This window comes from Tachyglossus aculeatus, chromosome 27 (genome assembly GCF_015852505.1).
Source record: "Tachyglossus aculeatus isolate mTacAcu1 chromosome 27, mTacAcu1.pri, whole genome shotgun sequence".
Classification (NCBI taxonomy): domain Eukaryota; kingdom Metazoa; phylum Chordata; class Mammalia; order Monotremata; family Tachyglossidae; genus Tachyglossus; species Tachyglossus aculeatus.
Genome location: NC_052092.1, coordinates 4,304,478 through 4,327,100, shown reverse-complemented (window position 1 = coordinate 4,327,100; position 22,623 = coordinate 4,304,478). Strand labels below are relative to the sequence as shown.

The 22,623-nt window shown below is 52.1% G+C and overlaps 1 protein-coding gene across 1 annotated transcript; it reads right to left on the bottom strand.

Annotated features, from left to right (window-relative positions):
- Nucleotides 1-6,500: 6,500 nt before the first annotated feature.
- Nucleotides 6,501-10,217, bottom strand: GPRC5A (G protein-coupled receptor class C group 5 member A). The gene is made up of 3 exons (XM_038767906.1): nucleotides 9,155-10,217; nucleotides 7,573-7,631; nucleotides 6,501-7,287 (listed from the first exon to the last, which is right to left on the bottom strand). Exons 1-3 carry the CDS (start codon nucleotides 10,098-10,100, stop codon nucleotides 7,195-7,197), a joined length of 1,098 nt encoding a protein of 365 aa, XP_038623834.1. The 5' UTR covers nucleotides 10,101-10,217; the 3' UTR covers nucleotides 6,501-7,194.
- Between the last annotated feature and the right edge of the window lie 12,406 nt (nucleotides 10,218-22,623).

The window sequence follows — 22,623 nt, the reverse complement described above, 5'->3', positions numbered from 1 at the left end:
ACTCCCATCATCCACCCCTGCTTGGCTGCCTCTCTTTCTTGCACCTGAGCAATCTCTGCCACTGAGCAGGCTGGGATCATGGCTAACTGGGGCTTGGATCAGAGCCTCTGTCCCACAGAGCCAGTTCAGGAGGGCCCAACTCTGCCAGAAAGTGGGGGGCCATTGACCCGTGGTTTGCTGCCCACGCCTGGGCACCGTGACCTCCATGAGGCAATCCCTCCTACCCACTGTGGCCTTGTCCGTGGCCTCCTATCGGACCGGGAATCAGGAGACCTGGGGTCTACCTCGGCTCCGCCCCGCGCTGCTGGGTGACCTCAGACCAGCCCCTCAACCTCCTCACCTGTAAAACTGGTGATCCGCGCCACCTCCCAAGCTTGAGAGGCGGGGCGGGTCTGATTGATGGAGACCAGATTTTTACAAGTATCCAAACGATGGTATTCATTAAGCACTCACTAGGTGTAGAGCCACTTAGGTCAAGTTAAATCAAAGCAGATTCCTGGGGAGCTGCGTATGCCTGCTGCCATGAATGTTTATAGAGCACTTGGGCAAATCACGTCTCTGTGCCTAAGTTCCCTCATCTGTAAAATGGGGACCATGAGCCCCCTGTGGAACAAGGACTGCGTCAAACCCAATTTATAGATGAGGGAACCGAGGCACAGAGAAGTCTGTGCAGAGCTGGGATCAGCATCAGGTCTTTCTGACTCCCAAGCCCGTGTTCTATCCACTAGGCAAGATTGCTTTTCGTTTTCTCACTTACTTGAACATTTACTACAAACAGAACAATGCGATAAGCACTTGGGAGGATACAGGAGAATTAATGGACACAAGCCCCACCCCTGAGGGATTTACAATCTAGTAGGGGAATCAACACTTAAAAGTGGCAGGAGAATTAGCCTACACTGATGAAGCTTAGAGCTATGCCACTGAGAGATTGTCTCTCATCAGGGTTACCCAAAATGGAAAGGTCAAAGCTGAAGCATCAAAGTTGATTCACCTGTCTGGGACATCAGTGGCATGGGAAAGAGTCAAAGGAAGATCAATCAATCAATCGTATTTATTGAGCGCTTACTGTGTGCAGAGCACTGTACTAAGCGCATGGGAAGTACAAGTTGGCAACATATAGAGACAGTCCCTACCCAACAGTGGGCTCACAGTCTAAAAGATGTAGATGACCAGGTGATCAAAATGTTAATCAAAGACAAAGGCATGGAAGAAGGCAATGGTAAACCACATCTGCATTTTTTTAAAAACCAAGAAAACTCTACGGACTATATACCAGAACAACTACAGATGAAGACGGGACATTCTGGAGAAGATGTGCCCATGCAGTAGCCACGGGGTGAAAATGACTCCGAGGCGTTTGACAACAACAGGGGAGACAGACATTCAAAGAAATTACAAAAAAGACAAAGTGCAGAGTTTAAGGATCTGTGCTGGCATGGGGTATCTAAGTGCTTAGGAGATTCAGACCTAAGGGCAAATAAGATGGGGAAATGAGGGGCTTGTCAGAAAAGGCTTTTGGAAGGAGTGTGATTTTGGTAGGGATTTGAAGATGGGGAGAATGGAGGATGAGCTGTTTTGAAGGGGGAAGGATTTTCAGGTAGGAGAAACTTTGAAAATCTGGGCATAAACTGCAGCTTTTCACCAGTCTTTCCCTATTTAACACACACTTAACGTCCCTCTTTGTCCTCCCTTCACCTTACGGGGTAAAAAACACACACAAATACTCCCCCCACCCCCCCCCCCCCACACACTAAAACTCAGCTCCCCCAGCCCAAGGGGTCTTTTCTCTCTAGCTGCCCTAAATCGGGTGATAACATTCAGCCTGGGGAGGTGGATTCTAAAAAAATTTCTTGCACCTGGGGCTTTTGGGAGTCAACATAGAATGGAACACAGGTCTCTCCAGACAGATGTTCACAAACTATGCGAAAAGGGAGATGGGGAAGATAGCCCAGGAAAGATGACTATTAATAATAAGTACTTTTAATACTAATAATATTTGCAAAGTGCTTAATATGGACCAAGAACTGTGCTAAGCACTGAAGCAAATCCAATACTCCAAGACTCAGTCCCTGCCCTTCAGATGGACTCACTAAGGGGGAGGGAGAACAGATATTGACTCACCATTTTACAGATGCGGGAACTGAGCCACAGAGAAGTTAAGCGACTTGCCCAAGGTTACACAGCAAGCAGATGGCAGAGCAGGTATTAGAACTCAGGTCCTCGGACTCCCAGATTAGGCTGCGCTGCCTCTCTCTGTTTCTATTTAATCATTTAAATATATATATATATATATGAAAAAGAGTGGCTTGAGGGGCTACAGTGTTAGTGTTAAGCACTTACTAGGTGCCAGGCACTGTACTAAGCACTAGGATAGATACAAGCTTGTCAGGTCAGACACAGTCCCTGTCCCACATGGGGCTCACAGTCTTAATCCCCATTTTTCAGAGAAGGCCAGAGAAGTGATGTGACTTGTCCAAGGTCACACAGCAGACAAGTGTGACACCCAGGCCCCTGCTTTATCCACTAGGCCATGCTGCTTCTCTTCTAGTCTAAAGTAGGTGGGGAGGGGGTGATAACTATAATCAATCAATCAATCAGTCGTATTTATTGAGCGCTTACTGCGTGCAGAGCACTGTACTAAGCGCTTGGGAAGTACAAGTTGGCAACTTCAGGCTGTGGAAGCTCAGCTTTTCCGTCTCCTGACTTTCCCCACCCTTGGCTTCTCCTCACGTCCAGCCCCCCCGCAGATCTCTTCAGCGTAGAAAGTCTGATCAGTCAATCAGTCGTATTTATTGAGCGCTTACGGTGTGCAGAGCACTGTGCTAAGCGCTTGGGAAGTACAAGTTGGCAGCATAACGATCCAGTTGATGATCCAATTTGGGTGTGCTGTCCTCTCCCAAGCGCTTAAACCCAGTGCTCTGCGCACAGTAAGCGCTCAGTAAATACCAGTGATGATGATGATGATGATGATGATGATTTGGCCCCCCTCCAGTGACTCAGCCCAAGTCACGCCCTGCCCTGCCTCTCCCGGGCCTCTCCCCCGACCTGTTCTCGTTGGGGTGAGTAACCACCGGGGAGACCAGCAATGGGCAGCCCCACGGTCCAACCCACCACCGACACCGTGACTCAACCTCCCGCCCTCTGAAAGCTGCAGCCGGCGGCCTCTCTCACCCCGTGGGTCAAGATTCCCTGAACACACCAAGAGGACACCCCTAGAGAGGCCCCTCGCCTCCTTTCTGAGCTCCACTATACCCTCCCAATCAATCAGTGCTATTTACTGAGTGTACAGAGCACTGAACTAAGCGCTTAGGAGAGGACAATACAGCAGAGTTGGTAGATGCAATCGCTGCCCACAGGGAAAAGCAGCGTGGCATAGTGGGTAGATCCTGGGAGTCAGAAGGACCTGGGTTCTAATCCTGCCTTTGCTACTTGTCTGCTGGGTGACCTTCTCCTGCTTCTGAATGACAAGGGGAGGATTCTGAGTTGAAACTGCAGAGGGGATCCCCACCCAGCTTGGCCTAATGGATACCGCACATCATTGGGAGTCACTAGCACCTGGGTTCTAATCCCCACTCCTCCATTCATTCATTCAATCGTATTTATTGAGCGCTTACTGTGTGCAGAGCACTGTGCTAAGCGCTTGGGAAGTACAAGTTGGGACCATGGTGTCACCGCAGACAAATGGTGAGACCTTGGACAAGTCTCTAAACTTCTCTGTGCCTCAGTTACCTCAACCGTAAAACAGGGATTAAGACTGTGAGTCCCATGTGGGACAGGGACTGTCGAACCCAATTTGCTTGTATCCATCCCAGCGCTCAATACAGTGCCTGGCACATAGTAAGTGCTTAACAAAAGACCACAATTGTTATATTATCACTGTGAAGCAGCATGGCTCGGTGGAAAAATTCCGGGCTTGGGAGTCAGGGGTCGTGAGTTCTAATCCCACCTCCGCCACTTGTCAGCTGTGAGACTTTGGGCAAGTCACTTAACTTCTCTGTGCCTCAGTTATCTCGTCTATAAAATGGGGATTAAGACTGGGAGCCCCAGGGGGGACAACCTCATTACCTTGTATCTACCCCAGAGCTTAGAACAGTGCTTGGCACATAGTAAGTGCTTAACAAATATCATTACTATTATTATTATTACCTTCTATCTACACCTGCATTTAGAACAGTGCTTGGCACATAGTAAGCGCTTAAATATCATAATTATTATTACTATTACCTTCTACCTACCCCAGCGGTTGGAACAGTGCTTGGCACATAGTAAGTGCTTAACAAATATAATAATAATTATTATTATTATCTTCTATCTAACCCAGAGTTTAGAACAGTGCTTGGCACATAGTAAGTGCTTAACAAATATCATTATTATTATTACCTTCTATCTACCCCCAGCGTTGAGAACAGTGTTTGGCACATAGTAAGTGCTTTAAAATATCATTATTATTATTATTACCTTCTATCTACCCCAGTGTATAGAGCAGTGCTTGGCACGTAGTAAGCTCTTAACAAATATTATTATTATTATTATTAGAGAAGCAGCGTGGCTCAGTGGAAAGAGCCCGGGCTTGGGAGTCAGAGGTCATGGGTTCAAATCCCAGCTCCGCCAACTGTCAGCTGTGTGACTTTGGGCAAGTCACTTCACTTTTCTCTGCCTCAGTTCCCTCATCTGTCAAATGGGGATGAAAACTGTGAGCCCGCCGGGGGACAACCTGATCACCTTGTCACCTCCCCAGCGCTTAGAACAGTGCTTTGCACATAGTAAGCGCTTAATAAATGCCATCATTATTATTATTAGTAGTAGTAAGCGCTTAACAAATGCCATCATTATTACTGAATTACCATCGCCGCGGCGTCTGCGCCACCTGGTGGACAGTGCGTGCCGCTACGTCAGGAAATCAACACCTCGTGGAGCGGATTGTCTACATTTGCGCCACCTGGTGGGCACTCGGTGCCACTCCACACACCCGGCACAGGACTGTCTCTAGCTGCTCCACCTGGTGGACAGACCGCGCACCTGCAACCCCGCCCCGGCCGTGTCTGAGGGATGCCTTTTTTGGTTTATTAATATTAATAATAATAATAATGGCATTTATTAAGCGCTTACTATGTACAAAGTACGTTCTAAGAGCTGGAAAAGCGCTTACTATGTGCCAGGCACTGTTCTAAGCGCTGGGGGGGCGGGGGTTACAAGGTCATCAAGTTGTCCCACGTGGGGCTCACACAGTGAAGGAAAGAGCCCGGGCTTTGGAGTCAGAGGTCATAGGTTCAAATCCCCGCTCCGCCACTTGTCAGCTGTGTGACTTTGGACAAGTCACTTCACTTCTCTCTCATCTCCCATCCTCGTGTCTCTCCCCACTTCAATCCATACTTCATGCCACTGCCCGGATTGTCTTTGTCCAGAAACGCTCTGGGCATGTTACTCCCCTCCTCAAAAATCTCCAGTGGCTACCAATCAATCTGTGCATCAGGCAGAAACTCCTCACCCTGGGCTTCAAGGCTGTCCATCTCCTCGCCTCCTCTTACCTCACCTCCCTTCTCTCCTTCTCCAGCCCAGCCCACACCCTCCGCTCCTCTGCCACTGCTAATCTCCTCACCGGGCCTCGTTCTCGCCTGTCCTGCCATCGACCCCCGGCCCACATCATCCCCCGGGCCTGGAATGCCCCCAATCCCTCTGCCCATCTGCCAAACTAGCTCTCTTCCTCCCTTCAAGGCCCTACTTGAGAGCTCACCTCCTCCAGGAGGCCTTCCCAGACTGAGCCCCTTTCTTCCTCTCCCCCTCACCCCCCTCTCCATCCCCCCCATCTTACCTCCTTGCCTTCCCCACAGCACCTGTATATATGTATGTACATATTTATTACTCTATGTTACTTGTACATATCTATTCTATTTATTTTATTTTGTTAGTATGTTTGGTTTTGTTCTCTGTCTCCCCCTTTTACACTGTGAGCCCACTGTTGGGTAGGGACTCTATATGTTGCCAACTTGTACTTCCCAAGTGCTTAGTACAGTGCTCTGCACACAGTAAGCGCTCAATAAATATGATTGATTCTCTGTGCCTCAGTGACCTCATCTGTAAAATGGGGATTAAGACTGTGAGCCCTACATAGGACAACCTGATCACCTTGTAACCTCCCCAGTGCTTAGAACAGTGCTTTGCACATAGTAAGCACTTAATACACACCATCATTATTATTATTATTAATCTCCATTTTCCAGATGAGGTCACTGAGGCCCAGAGAAGTGGTGACCTGCCCAAAGTCACACAGCTGACAAGTGGCGGAGCCGGGATTTGAACCCATGACCTCTGACTCCAAGGCCCGGGCTCTTTCCACTGAGCCACGCTGCTTCTCTATGGGAGTAGGCGCTCAAACAGTTCCCTCCCTGTCTCTGTGAGAACATGGGGTACCCGACAGAAATCTCCCACATCTGGGTTATGGAATACCCAAGAAGAGGGCAGTTCAGGGGCAGGAAGCAGAGGGCAGAGAGACGGCGTGGTCGCTATCGTATCTTTATTGTTTGCTCCTTCGAAGGAAGGACAAATAACTTATTACAGGCTGAGGATCGTCCCTCCAATGTCACCCACTCTCTGCCAGTGCTGCAGGGAATGCGGAGTCATCTGTGGGTAGGGAAGGCCATGGACGGGATTTCTCCCCCCGTGGTTTGGGCGAGAGTGGGGTCCACGAGAGGATCACGAGTGGGGTCAGAGAGAAACTTGGAGTGGACACGGGTGGGGAGAAAGAGGCCTCCCCATAGCCGAGGGGGCAGGCAGGGGGAGGGTGGCAAGCGGTCAGAGCCCGGCCGGGGCTGCCCCAACCCTGCCCTGGTCCTCCCTCACTCGGGACCGGAGAGGAGTCCAGGGTTTGAGCAGGCGGGGGAGGGCACCAACCACCCCCGACCGGCCCCACTCTGGGTGAGGGACACGTATGTGTGCATGCACACACATGTGTGTATGTGTGTCTGGGTTAACCCTGAGTCTGCCAAGATTTCTGGCCAGGGCAAGGCCCCGGGAGTCACCCGCCGGCCCGAGGCAGCGGCCCGGTCACCTCGGCTTCCCCCTCCCGGGTCCGCGGGGTGAGCGGGCAGGCCCAGCGCGGGGTCTGGGTGTCCTCCGGCCCCGGCGATGAGCGTCCGGTTGCCCCCGGCCGGACGGGCCCCTCTGAGCTGGTCTCTGCGGCCACAGGAGCCCTCAGAGGCCGTCTTTCCTGCCGGCATAGTCGTCGTAGGGGCCCGTCCGGGGCTTGGGCCGGGGGATGGAGAAGTCCTTCGCAGAGTCCTGGTTCTGAAAAGGGAACGGGGGAGGAGAGGGTGAGGGGGGACTTGACACCATGCCAACACATCGGTCTGGGGTCCACCTTGTCGGTCCAACCCGGCCGGGCCCCGTCAACTTTCCCAAAGGCCGGTGTCCCCCCCAAGTCCTCCTCTCCTCCCCCAGGATCACCTGCCCCTCTGCCCCGCATCCACCCTTCGTCCAAAATCTGTCCCTGCCATTGTCCGTCCCATCCCCACCCTCCACCATCTGCAAATGCCAATGCCCCCTCCTCCCTCACGCCATCGCGGGCTCTACCTGCAGCTGGAAGTGTGCGGAGTATTGGGTGTACAGGGTCTCCCCTGGGTCGTCCATACCTGAACCCCGACAGGAGGAGGAAGAGGAGGCGGTGTGTCAGTGTTCCCCGTCCTCATCGCCAATCAATCAATCAATCAATCGTATTTATTGAGCGCTTACTGTGTGCAGAGCACTGTACTAAGCGCTTGGGAAGTACAAGTTGGCAACATATAGAGACGGTCCCTACCCAACAGTGGGCTCACAGTCTAGAAGGGGGAGACAGAGAACAAAACAAAATATATTAACAAAATAAAATAAATAGAATAGATATGCACAAGTAAAATAAATAAATAAATAAATAAGCAAAATAAATAAAGTAAAATAAATAAATAAATAAAATAAATAGTAAGATAAATAAATAAGTAAAATAATAAAGTAAAATAAATAAATAAATAAAATAAATAGTAAAATAAATAAGTAAAATAATAAAAAAATAAGTAAAATAAATAAATAAATAAATAAGTAAATAGATAGATAAAATAGTAAAATAAATAAGTAAATAAGTAAAATAAATAAGTAAAATAAATAAATAAGTAAATAAGTAAAATAAACAGGTAAAATAAATAAATAAATAAATAAAATAAGTAGTAAAATAAATAGTAAAATAAATAAATCGCCAGAGGTCAGGGGTCAGCCTGCCCAACCAGGACGGAGCCACAATGCCTGGACCGAGGACACGCAGTCCCGGGGGGCTGGCTGACTTTCCTGAGCTCAGAAACCGAGCGGCATATGCCAAGATGGAACCAGAGGGTAGGTACGCAAGCATGCATGTGTGTGCAAACACACACACATACACACACACACACACACACACATAAACACACCCCACACACATCTACACATACGTCTGCCTGCACATGAACACATACATTTAATTCAATCACATTTATTAAGCGCTTACTGTGTGCACAGCGCTGTACGAAGTGCTTGGGAAAGTACAATACAGTAATAGAGACAGTCTTTGCCCACAACGAGCTCACAGTCTAGAACTCCGTTGTACTCTTCCTAGCGCTTAGTACAGTGCTCCGCACAGAGTAAGCGCTCAACAGATCAAGCGCTTAGTACAGTGCTCTGCACACAGTAAGCGCTCAATAAATACGATTGAATGAATGAACAGATACATCTGATTGATCGATTGATGAGGTAACTGAGGCCCAGAGAAGTGAAGTGGCAGAGCCAGGATTAGAACAGATCCTTCTGACTTCCAGGACCCAGCTCTATCCTCTAAGCCATGCTGCTTCCCGTTCCACGGATGGGATACAACAACCCGATTGTCTTATATCGGCCCCAGCGCTTAGTACAGTGTCTGGCCCGTGGCAACGTTTTACAGATACCATGGAAAAAAACATTTAAATTAAAAAAAAAGGGGGAGGAAACAGGAGTTGAGGAAACGGGAAGGTGAAGAAAGCCGATGATCCCGTAGGGTTGCCCGGCTGGCCTCCGTGACCCTTGACCCTGGAGGGCAGCTCTGGTTTCCCCCCCGTCAGGCCGTGCTAGAGCACGGAGAGCGGGAGCGAGCGAGTCGGAGGGGAGGCGTCCTTACCTCGGGCTCCGGCCTCCCGGGAGAAGGCCGGGTTCTCCAGCCCCACGCTCTGCTTCATTAGCTGTGGCCGGCAGGGCCCGTCCTCCCCGGGATAGTCCCGCGGGCACCGCTGCTTGGTGAGGAGGCAGGCCTCGGGCACCGCGTACAGCAGCAGGAAGGCCCAGGCGTTGGCCACCAGCGCCACGGCCAGCACCGGGTCGTCCCACTGCGGTTGATGGTTCAGGTCGCGGTTGACCCGCGTCAGGAGGGTGATCCAGGCGGCCCAGAGGGCGATGGAGAAGAGGACGGTGACGTAGATGTGGGCCCCGTGCCGCTTCCAGCCCGCGTAGGGGCCGCAGAAGGAGGCCGCGGACACCAGGAAGGCCGAGGCCATGAGGAAGAGGACGTAGATCAGCAGCAGGACGAAGTCCACGGCCCGTTCGTTGGGCAACATGGCCGAGAAGGTGTCTCTGTGTTTGGTCAGCCCGAGGGTGACGTATTCGATGGCGATGATGGTCTGCACCAGGCTGAAGCCCACGGCGAGGCCCAGGAGCTGGGGCCACGACAGCGGGCAGCGCCCGCGGGACAGGAGGGCCAGGTTGAGGGCGTGGGCCAGCAGGCAGGAGAAGCAGAGGGCGAAGAGCACCCCGAACAGGAAGAAGCGGGTGGGCCCCGTGTGCTGGTTGTAGCGGATGATGAAGGCGAAGGTCAGCCCGAACAGGCCCAGCACCCCCAGGAGGAAGAGCAGCTGGACGGGCAGCGCGCTCCGCCGGTTCGAGTCCTGGGTCTTGCAGACGAGGAGGAGGAGGGTCAGGAGGAGGGCCAGCGTGGCCACCACCCCGGCGGCTGCCAGGGTCTCCAGGACGATGCCCCAGGCGGCCTCCGTGTCGCAGAGGAAATAGTAGTCCGGGTTCATCCAGCTGCTGCCGTTACAGCCGGGAGGGGGAGGGGGAGATGGCGTCGTCATGGCGGCTGCGGGCACGGCCTGGGTGATGGGGAGGGAGACCACGGCTTGGTCAGTGCGGGAGGGAAGATGGCAGAGCCTGCCCCGGTCGGGGGTGGGAGCGGGCACCACCCGGTGGCTTCCTGGGAATGGAATAATAATGATAATAATGATGGCATTTATTAAGCGCTTACTATGTGCAAAGCACTGTTTGAAGCGCTGGGGAGGTTACAAGGTGATCAGGTTGTCCCACGGTGGGGCTCACAGCCTTCATCCCCATTTTACAGATTAGGTAACTGAGGCACAGAGAAGGTAAGTGACTTGCCCAAAGCTGACAATTGGCGGAGTCAGGATTTGAACCCATGACCTCTGACTCCCGGGCTCTTTCCACTGAGTCATGCTGCTCCTCTGAATATCACTGGCGGGACGGTGGGGAGAGTGCGGATGGTTAGGTACCGGCCATCGCCGCTACTAGAGAAGCAGTGTGGCTCAGTGGAAAGAGCCCGGGCTTTGGAGTCAGAGGTCATGGGTTCAAATCCCTCCTCCACCAATTGTCAGCTGGGTGACTTTGGGAAAGTCACTTCACTTCTCTCGGCCTCAGTAACCTCATCTGTAAAATGGGGAGGAAGGCTGTGAGCCCCCCGTGGGACAACCTGATCACCTTGTAACCTCCCCAGCGCTTAAAACAGTGCTTTGCACATAGTAAGCACTTAATAAATGCCATTATTATTATTATTACTACAGAACCACTGGCGTGCACATCCCGCTTCATGTGGGTCACCCTCCCAGCTGGACTCCAGCCTCATCCACCCCCGGGTCTCAGGCCAGACATGGCCCGGACGAGGTGAGACGAGCGGGTCTGAGCTGAGACAGAGTCGTGTCTTTCTGCCTCCAGAGCCCACCCTCACCCCCGCCCTCCCGTTCCGGGGTAATTCCAGAAACAGGGTTAATCTGTGGACAGCTGTGTGGCCTAGTGGATAGGGCGTGGCCCTGGGAGTCAGAAAGTCATGGGTTCTAATCCCCGCTCCGCCACTTGTCTGCTTCTGTGTGACCTTGGGGAAATCACTTCACTTCTCTGTGCCTCAGTTCCCTCATCTGTAAAATGGGGATTGAGACTGTGAGCTCCACGTGGGACAGGGACTGTGTCCAACCCGATTAGCTTGTGTCCACCCCAGCGCTTAGTACAGCGCCTGGCAAATAGCACTGTTATTATTTTTATTATTATTACGCTCAGCCTTGCTACTGGGCGAACCCCATGGGGACGAGGGGTGTGGCAGGAGGGCTGGGGGCACAGGATTGTGTGGGCAGAACCCGAGATTCAGGATCGCCCTTATTCGGCCGGATCCAGGGTCCGGATTCTTACGGCCCCCCAGGTGGACGGACGGACAGACCCCAAGCAACGTCACTCACGGAGCACTGGCTTTGGCGACGGCCAAATCTTGTTTGTTGGTTTTGTTTTATGGTATTTGTTAAGCACTGACTATGTGTGTGGCACTGTACTGAACGCTGGGACAGATACAACCTAATCAGAATGGACACAGTCCCTGTCCCACATGGGTTCACAGTCTTAACCCCCGTTTTACAGATGCGGTAACTGAGGCACAGAGAAGTGAAGTGACTTGCCCCAGGTCACACAGCAGACAAGTGGAGGAGATAAAAACGTCAGACAGAGAGGGTCCCGGTGCCAGAAACGAACCGGGGAGGGGACATAGGGGGTCCCCTCCGGTCTGAGGGAAGACCCCTACTCGCAGTCTAATGCGGGCGGAGGCAGGCGGCCCCAGAGGGACGAGAGCTGGGCCAGGCCCAGATGACAGATTCCTCGCCCCCTCTCCGGTGTCCGACATCGGGGTTGGACCCTCGAGCAGGGGAGGCTGGGAAGTCCAAGAGGCCGAGGAGAGGAGGGGCAGACTCCAGGCTGGAATCCGGGGGCGAGGCCAGGGCGCGGTTGGCATTTTGGCTCTCGAGAAGAAGTCGGGCAGCGGGTGGCTCAGAGGGAGGCACACATCTGTCCCCTCCATCCCCTCCACCCAGCAGCCTCCGGGCCGACTCATCCCGGACTGCCCAAATCCGGACCCGCTTATCCCGACGCGACAATTAGGAGGCCGGAAATGCCGGTCGGCTGGAGATTTCGGATTTCGCTCACACAGTTTTGTCTGGGGCGACAGCTCGACGGAGGCCTGGAGAGAGAGGCCAGTCATCACCCCCGGGTTGCCCTCTGGGAATGTGGTCCCCGGCTCTGCCCCCCGGCTGGCTGTGTGACCTCTGGCGAGTCAGTCGGCCTCTCTGGGCCTCAATTTCCTCTCTGTAAAATGGAGCTTATGATCCCCGCCTCTCCCTTTCTCCCGAGGGTGAGGCCGGATGAGATCACCGGTATGAGGGGCTCCGCTCCGGGAACCTCCAAAGGCCAAGATATTAGTAAGCGTCTAGTCAAGTCGTGGGAGATGGAAGTGCGCACGGCAGTTAGTGGAGCATGGGCAGGGGAGGGGGAACGCTTTGGACGCAGTGGGTTGGGGTTGCCGGAGGGTGGTCCCCTGCACTGGTCTCCCGTGGCCCGGCTTCTGGATTTCTAAGCCAGTGGTTCTCTGCACCTGCTCCCCACCTGGGGGGGGGGGGGTTGCCGGGATCGGCCGGTTTGCCATCACCCCCGGAGACCAGGGTCCTCATCCCAGCTCTGCCCCGGTCTGCTGTGTTACCTTGGACATGTCGCCGAGCCTCTCTGGGCCTCCGTCTCCTCATCTGAAAAACGGGGTTAAGATCCCTGCTCTCCCTCGGGCATAGACTGTGAGCCTCAATCAATCAATCGATGGTATTTATTGAGCACTTACTACATGCAGAGCACCGTACTAAGCGCTTGGGAGAACCCAATACAACAGAGTTGGCAGATACGTTCCCTGTCCACAGACAGTTTACAGTCTAGGGGGCCTCCTCATATAGGACAGGTGCTGCATCCGATAATAATAATAATAATGGCATTTATTAAGCACTTACTATGTGCAAAGCAATCAATCAATCAATCGTATTTATTGAGCGCTTACTGTGTGCAGAGCACTATACTAAGCGCTTGGGAAGTACAAGTTGGCAACGTATAGAGATAGTCCCTACCCAACAGTGGGCTCACAATCTAGAAGGCACTGTTCTAAGTGCTGGGGAGGTTACAAGGTGATCAGGTTGTCCCACATGGGGCTCACAGTCTTAATCCAGCGCTTAGAACAGTGCTTTGCACATAGGAAGCGCTTAATAAATGCCATCGTTATTATTATTATTATTAATCCCCATTTTACAGATGAATTAACTGAGGCACAGAGAAGTGAAGTGACTTGCCCAAAGTCACACAGCCGACAAGTGGCAGAGCTGGGATTTGAACCCATGACCTCTGACTCCAAAGCCCGGGCTCTTTCCACTGAGCCACGCTGCTTCTGTCCGATCTGATTAGAATCTATCTCCGTCCCCCCAGCAATAGCACGGAGCTGAACACATAGTAAGTGCTTAATCAATAATAAAAAAAAAAAAACAGTGGGGGTGTTTTCAGAGCAGTTACAGCAGCACTGACAGGGAGGGAGTGGGGTTGTCAGGACCCCCTGGCTGGCAGGATATGGGGAGAGGAGGGGGCTCCTGTACTCCTGAAAGGCGCTTAGAACAGTGCTTGGCACATAGTAAGCGCTTAACAAATATCATCATTATTATTAAGGCAGTGGGAGGGGGCTAATCCTTCTTCCCCCCACCAAACACTCCCAGGTGCCCATACAACTCAGCTGGGAGGGGGGTTTTCCTCAGAGCCCCAACTATGTATGGGGCCGGGGCTGTCTGTATAGACCCTCCAGGGTTGAGAGGAAATGGAATAATAACAATAATAAATGGTATTTGTTTTTGTGTTTTTTATGGCATTTATTAAGCGCTTACTATGTGCAAAGCACTGTTCTAAGCGCTGGGGAGGTTACAAGGTGATCAGGTTGTCCCACGGGGGGCTCACAGTCTTAATCCCCATTTTACAGATGAGGTAACTGAGGCACAGAGAAGTTACGTGACTTGCCCAAAGTCACACAGCTGACGATTGGCGGAGCCGAGATTTGAACCCATGACCTCTGACTCCAAAGCCCGGGCTCTTTCCATTGAGCCACGCTGCTTCTCTGATAATAATAATAATGGTATTTGTTAAGCACTTACTATGTTCAAAGCACCGTTCTAAGCGCTGGGGAGGATACAAGGTGATCAGGTTGTCCCACATGGGGCTCCCAGTCTTCATCCCCATTTTACAGAGGAGGGAACTGAGGCACAGAAAAGTGACTTGCCCGAAGTCACACAGCTGACAATTGGCAGAGTGGGGATTTGACTCCCAAGCCCGTGCTCTTTCCACTGAGCCACGCTGGTATTTGTTAAGCGCTTACTATGTGCCAAGCACTGTACCGAACGCCAGGGCAGAGACAAACTAATCCAGTTGGACACAGTCCTTGTCCTTCAAGGGACTCACAGTCTTCATCCCCATTTTCCAGATGAGGGAACTGAGGCACGGAGAAGTGAAGAGACTTGCCCAGGTGTGCAGCAGGGTGGGGGCGAATATAATTGGGGAACTAATAACGATGGTATTTATTAAGCGCTTACCATGTGCGGAGCACCATTCCATACACTGGGGTAGATCCAAGGTGATCAGGTTGTCCCACGTGGGGCTCACAGTCTTAATCCCCACTTTCCCGATGAGATCACTGAGGCGCAGAGAAGTGAAGTGACTTACCCAAAGTCTCTCTGCTGACAAGTGGCGGAATTGGAACCCACACCCTCTGACTCCCAAGCCCGGGCTCTCCTTAAGAGTCAAGCTGCTTCTCACTAAGCCACGCTGTTTAGGCCGCCCCACAACGGGGATAGGGAAGCAGCCTGGCTCAGTGGAAAGAGCAAGGACTTGGGAATCAGAGGACATGGGTTCTAATCCTGACTCCGCCTTTTGTCAGCTGTGTGACTTTGGGCGAGTCACTTCACTTCTCTGGGCCTCAGTGACCTCATCTGTCAAATGGGGATAAAGACTGGGAGCCCCATGGGGGACAACCTGATCACCTTGTATCCTCCCCAGCGCTCAGAACAGTCCTTCGCACATAGCAAGTGCTTAACAAATACCATTCTTTCATTCATTCAATCGTATTTATTGAGCGCTTACTGTGTGCAGAGCACTGTACTAAGCGCTTGGGAAGTACAAGTTGGCAACATATAGAGACAGTCCCTACCCAACAGTGGGCTCACAGTCTAGAAGGGGGAGACAGAGAACAAAACAAAACATATTAACAAAAATAAAATAAAAAGAATATGTACAAGTAAAATAAATAGAGTAATAAATATGTACAAACATATATACAGATTCTCTTCCGAAAAGAGACTAGTATAAGGAATATTAGTCACTGAGGGGCTGGGCGGTTGAAAGAATGTGGATAACTCAGTGCAAACCATCCCCACTACTGAAGAGACACTTTTCCCCTCTTAATAATAATAATTATGGTATTTGTTAAGCGCTTACTATGTGCAAGGCACTGTTCTAAGCACGGGGGCTGATACAAGGTAATCAGGTTGTCCCACGTGGGGCTTACAGTTTTAATCCCCATTTTACAGATTCATTCACTCTATCGTATTTATTAATAAATAATAATAATCATAATGGCATTTGTTAAGCGCTTACTATGTGCAAAGCACTGTTCTAAGCACTGGGTGGGGTGGTACAAGGTGATCAAGTTGTCCCACGTGGGGCTCACAGTTTTACTCCCCATTTTACAGATGAGGTAACTTAGGCTCAGAGACTAAGTGACTTGCCTAAGGTCACACAGCAGTCATGTGGCAGAGTCGGAATTCGAACCCATGCCCTCTGACTCCAAAGCCCGGGCTCTTTCCACTGGGCCATATTGAGCGCTTACTGTGTGCAAAGCACTGTACTAAGCGCTTGGGAAGTACAAGTTGGCAACATATAGAGACGGTCCCTACCCAACTGCGGGCTCACAGTCTAGAAGGCAACTCCACAGTCTAGATGAGGCAACTGAGGCTCAGAGAAGTTAAGTGACTTGCCTAAGGTCACACAGCAGTCATGTGGCAGGGGCGGGATTCGAACCCATGCCCTCTGACTCCAAAGCCCGGGCTCTTTCCGCTGAGCCATACTGAGCGCTTACTGTGCGCAGAGCACTGTACTGAGCGCTTGGGAAGTCCAAGTTGGCAACATATAGAGACGGTCCCTACCCAACAGCGGGCTCGCAGTCTAGAAGGCAACTCCCCAGTCTAGATGAGGCAACTGAGGCACAGAGAAGTGAAGTGACTTGCCCAAAGTCAAACGGCTGATAAGTGGCATCACCATCATTATTATTATTATTATCTGGAGGGGCTTCTATCCATCCGACCATGTGGTGGGGAGATCATCATCATCAATCGTATTTATTGAGCGCTTACTATGTGCAGAGCACTGGAGATGACCGAGGCCGCTCATTACAGTGGTTTGCACATAGTAAGTGCTTAACAAATGCCATCATTATTACTATTACTCGGTGCCCAGGGGCTGGGGCCTTGATGATTTGGTCCCTCCCGTCCCCTGGGGACCCCCGGGGACCCCCGGGCTGCTTACCTGAGGGTCGTGGGGATGGAGGCCGGTCAGGGGAGGCCAGCAGGTCCCGCGGACAACCAAAGCGACTCTCCCCGCCGGAGCCGCTATAAAGGCGGGCGGGGGGCGGGCCTGGGCCGGGGGCGGGGCCTGCGGAGAAAGGACGGACGCCGCCAGGCCCAGGGGCGCTTAGTACAGTGCCCTGCAATCAATCAATCGTATTTATTGAGCGCTTACTGTCTGCAGAGCACTGTACTGAGCGCTCGGGAAGTCCAAGTTGGCAACATAGAGAGACGGTCCCTACCCAACAGCGGGCTCACAGTCTAGAAGGGGGAGACAGAGAACAAAACAAAACATATTAACAAAATAAAATCCATAGCGCTCGCTTAAGCTTCCCTTCAAGGCCCTGCTGAGAGCTCACCTCCTCCAGGAGGCCTTCCCAGACTGAGCCCCTTCCTTCCTCTCCCCCTCGTCCCCCTCTCCATCCCCCCATCTTACCTCCCTCCCTTCCCCACAGCACCTGTATATATGTATATATGTTTGTACATATTGTTTTTACTATATTTATTTATTTATTTAATTTATTTGTACATATCTATTCTATTTATTTTATTTTGTTAGTATGTTTGGTTTTGTTCTCTGTCTCCCCCTTTTAGACTGTGAGCCCACTGTTGGGTAGGGACTGTCTCTATATGTTGCCAATTTGTACTTCCCAAGCGCTTAGTACAGTGCTCTGCACATAGTAAGCACTCAATAAATACGATTGATTGATTCAGCGGTAGAGAAGCAGCGAGGCTTGTACATAACAAAACAAAACATATTAACAAAATAAAATCAATAGCGCTTGCTTAAGCGGTAGAGAAGCAGGGAGGCTTGTACATCAATCATCATCATCATCATCAATCGTATTTATTGAGCGCTTACTATGTGCAGAGCACTGTACTAAGCGCTTGGGAAGTACAAATTGGCAACATATAGAGACAGTCCCTACCCAACAGTGGACTCAATCAATCAATCAATCAATCGTATTTATTGAGTGCTTACTTTGTGCAGAGCACTGTACTAAGCGCTTGGGAAGTACAAGTTGGCAACATCTACAGACAGTCCCTACCCAACAATGGACTCAAAGTCTAAAAGGGGGAGACAGAGAACAATGTCTCTGTACATATTGTACATATTTATTCTATTTATTTTATTTTGTTAATATGTTTTGTTTTGTTCTCTGTCTCCCCCTTCTAGACTGCGAGCCCGCTGTTGGGTAGGGACCGTCTCTCTATGTTGCCAACTTGGACTTCCCGAGCGCTTAGTACAGCGCACACAGTAAGCGCTCAATAAATACCATTGAATGAATGAATGAATGAATGGAAAGAAGACGGGCTTGGGAGTCGGAGGTCGTGGGTTCTAATCCCGACCCCGCCGCATATCAGCTGCGTGGCTCCGTGGAAACAGCCCGGGCTTTGGAGTCAGAGGTCGTGGGTTCGAATGCCGACTCTGCCAATTGTCAGCTGTGTGACTTTGGGCAAGTCACTTCACTTCTCTGGGCCGAGAAGTACCAGTGGGGGCCGGTACTTGGAGCAATCCAGGAAAGCCTCCCGGAGGAGGTGACTTTTTGGTGGGCTTTGAAGGAGAGGTTGGAGGGAAGGGTAAAGGGTGAGCTGGGGTGGGGGTGGAGGTCGGACCCCCCCCCCCCCCCCACCTCCAGAGGTGCCTATCATCTCCCCCGGCCACATGTCTGCTGTGGGACCTTGGGCCCGTCACTGAACTTCTCTGAGCTTCAGTTCCCTCATCTGTAAAATGGGATTAAGACTGTGAGCCCCATGGGGGACAACCTGATCACCTTGTATCCCCCCAGCGCTTAGAACAGTGCTTCGCACATAATAAGCGCTTAACAAATACCACCATTATTATTATTAAAGGCCCACCCAAGCCCCCTCCCCCGGGATCAGGGAATAATAATAACAATAATGATGGCATTTGTTAAGCGCTTACTATGTGCAAAACACTGTTCTAAGCGCTGGGAGGGATACAAGGTGATCAGATTGTCCCACGTGGGGCTCACAGTCTTAATTCCCATTTTACAGATGAGATAACTGAGGCCCAGAGAAGTGAAGTGACTTGCCCAAAGTCATACAGCTGACAAGTGGCGGAGCCGGGATTAGAACCCATGACCGCTGGCTCCCAAGCCCGGGCTCTTTTCACTGAGCCACGTGTCCGAGGCCCAGGCGGGGTCCGACCCTGGGGGTGGGCCTGGGGAGTCTGGGGGCTCCCAAGGATCCATCCCCACCCCCCTCTCCTGTTTTCCCGGGGCTCGGAAGGAGGACTGGGGCAGGGCCGGTTAGTTGTCAGCAGCCGGACTCCGGTTCCCCCATGACGCAGGCCTTGGGGAGACCGCACCCGAGGGCGTCAGCCTCCGAGACAGAGACAGGGAGGGAGAGACAGAGAGAGAGAGAGACAGACAGAGAGGGAGAGGCAGAAAGAGACAGAGAGAAACAGAGACAGAGGGAGAGGCACACAGAGAGGGAGAGGCAGAAAGAGACAGAGAGAAAGAGACAGAGAGGGAGAGGCAGAGACAGAAACAGAGAGGGAGAGACAGAGACAGAATGGGAGAGACAGAGACAGAGAGAGGCAGAGGGAGACAGAGAGGGAGAGGCAGAAAGAGACAGAGAGAGAGAATGGGAGAGACAGAGAGAGAGAGAGACAGGGAGAGGCAGAGGGAGACAGACAGAGGGAGAGAGACAGAAAGGGAGAGGCAGAGGGAGACAGAGAGGGAAAGACAGAAGGAGAGGGAGACAGACAGAGAGAGGGAGAGACAGAGAGGAAGAGGAAGAGAGGGAGAGGGAGAGGGAGAGGCAGACAGAGAAGAGGAATAGACAGAGACAGAGAGGGAGAAACAGAGACAGCCAGAGGCAGAGACAAACAGAGGGAGAGACAAACAGAGAGGGGGAGGCAAAGAGACAGAGAGATACGGGGGTGGGAGGGAGAGTCCTTCATATACTGGCCCATGGTAGTCATAGAAACAGAGACCCCCCCCACCCCCGGCCCCCTCCATTGAGGCAAGCGTGGCTTTCGACCACCACTGGGGGTGAGTTGTGCAGGAAGGGAGGGTGAGGGTTCCCACTGAGTCATCCACACTCTCCTCCCAGCCACCCATTTTGTAAACCATCTTTGGGGGTGACGGGTTTGGTGGGGAAATGTGGCTTTCTTACGAGGTAGGGCATTAAGAAGGGATGGGGTGGGTACCTACAGCTCCCCTTAAACCATGAACCCCTGGGGGGCAGGGGCTGTGCCCGACAGGACTGCACTGTATCTCCCCCAGAGATGCCCAGTGCTGGGCACATGGTAAGAGCTCTCCAAATATCACGATTATGACTAGTATGAAGGGTCACAGAGAAGTGGTGGTCCCCAAATTTGAAGCACCGGGGGGTAGGGGCACCCCTGGAGCTGGTGTGGGGGGGGAATGAGAGGACCCACCCGCCACCTGAGCAGCTCAGAGACACAGCAGGACTGTTCCAGAGACAGCAGGTTCCCCTCCCTGGGATGTGGGGGGCGAGGGCTGCCCGGCAGGTTGAGGGTGAGTGCTGGAATCCCAGATATCACCCAGATAAAGAGGGTCGATGGGGGGGGCCCTCCCTCAGCCCCACAGCACATCTCCATAAGAGGCGTTTATTTATTTATACGAATGTCTGTCTACCCCTCTAGACTGAGCTTTTGTTTTTTGTTTTTAATGGTATTTGTTGAGCACTTACTATGTGCCAGGCACTGCACTGAGTTCTGGGGTGAACGTCCATCTCCCAAGCTGGACAGCATCCTGGTCGGTCAGCCCACGGGGAGGTTTGTGGTCCGGCCGCCTGAGTGGGTCTGAGGCAGAGGGATGGCCACTGCAGTGGGGCCTGCTCTGGTCCCCCGAAACCCCAACACTCCAGTGCAGAGAATCCTGGTTACTCAAGCAATAAACCCAGCACCTCTAGACAGATAATCTTGGCACTTAGATTATAAATTTCCTGAGGACAGAGATCACATCTACCAACTCTTTTAGACTATATTCTCCCAAGGTTTTAGTACAGTGCTCTACACAAAGTGTAAGCACTAAATAAATACCACTGAATGATCGATTGATTAGGCGATTCTGGCGTTTTTGAACTAAGCCCGGCATCTCTGGGCAAAGTCCTGCCACCACAGACTATAGCCTGGCAACTCTGGGCATACGGACCTAGCACAGGTCTCTGCATAGAGTTCTGGCATCTCAAGATATAGCCCTGGTACCCCTGGGCAGAGTCCTGCCACCCCAGGACAGAACCTGGGCTTGGGAGTCAGAAGAACCTGGGTTCTAGTCCCGGCCCTTTCACTTGTCTGCTGTGTGATCTTAGGCAAGTCTCTTTGCTTCTCTGTTCCCTCATCTGTAAAATGGGGGTGAAGACTAGACGCCCCATGTGGGACAGGGACTGTGTCCAACCTGAGTAACGTGTATCTACCCTAGCATTCAGTTCATTTATTTATTCAATCGTATTTATTGAGCGCTTACTGTGCACAGAGCACTGTACCAAGTGCTTGGGAGACTATACAGACCCATTCCCTGCCCACGACGAGCTTGTAGTCCAGAGGGAGGCTTAGTACAGGGCCTGGCATGTAGTAAGCGCATAACAAATACCATTAAAATAAATAAATACGATTGATCGATGGATTGATTGACGGTTGGGCTGACCGGGATCCCTGCCTGTCTCGGGAGCCCAGTGTTGCCCAGCTGGGTTCTCCCAGGCCCGGGCTGGGCAGCTACACCCTGTGGATGCCGGACTCGGCCGGTGTCCTCCTGGAGTTCGGGGAAGGGAGGGGAAAGGGAGGAAGAAGGGATTATAGCCAGTGCCTCGTCTCTGAGTCACAACATGCCAGGGGTAGGCTTGGGTGTGGCCCCAAAAGCCCATGTTGGAGAAGGGGAGGCCCCTTGGACCCTTGGCAGGGAGTGGGGGTGTCCATGCCAGGGGGGGATGAGTAGCAAGGCAGGGGTTGGAAGATTAATCAGAAGGGGAAGATGGGTGTTCCAGGGAGGGATAGAGTGTTGGGTGAGAGGGAGGGATCACCAATTGTGGTCATTTTTAAGTGCTTCCTGTGTGCCGGGCATTGAATTAAGCACTGGAGTCCCTCTAGACTGTAAGCTCGTTGTGGGCAGGGGATGGGTCTGTTTATTGCTTTACTGTAATAATAATAATAATAATAATGGTATTTGTTAAGCACTTACTATGTGCAAAGCATTGTTCTAATCACTGGGGGGATACAAGGTGATGAGGTTGTCCCACGTGGGGCTCACAGTCTTAATTCCCATTTTACAGATGAGGGAACTGAGGCACTGAGAAGTTAAGTGGCTTGCTCAAGGTCACACAGCTATGTGGCAGAGTATGGATTCGAACCCATGACCTCTGACTCCCAAGCCCATGCTCTTTCCACTGAGCCACGCTGCTTCTCTACTCTCCCAAGCGCTTACTATAGTGCTCTGCAAACGGTAAGCGCTCAATGAATACGTTAGAATGAATGAATGGGCGGAGTTGGGAAATCGGGTTGGGCGCAGTCCCTGTCCCGCGTGGGGCTCACAGTCTCAAGCCCCATTTTGCGGATGAGGGAACTGAGGCCCAGAGGAGTGAAGTGACTCGCTCAAGGTCACACGGCAGGCAAGTGGCTGAGCCGGGTTTAGAACCCATGACCTTCTCCCAGGCCCCATCTACTACGCCATGCTGGGGACATCAGAGAGGGGATGAGGGGAGTGTTGGGGAGGGTGGGGGAACCGTGGTGGGGGGCACTGGGGTGGGGAAATGGCCTGGGGGGGGTGCCAGGACTAAAGTCAGCCTCGGCAGTGGGCGCCTATTAAGGAGCCAGCACCCCTGCCTCTACCCTTGGCAATTAAGGCTCTGTCACATGCCTGCTGTGTGATCCGGGCCAGTTGCTCAACTTCCCTGTACCTCAGTTTCCTCAACTGTAAAGTGGGGATGAAACACT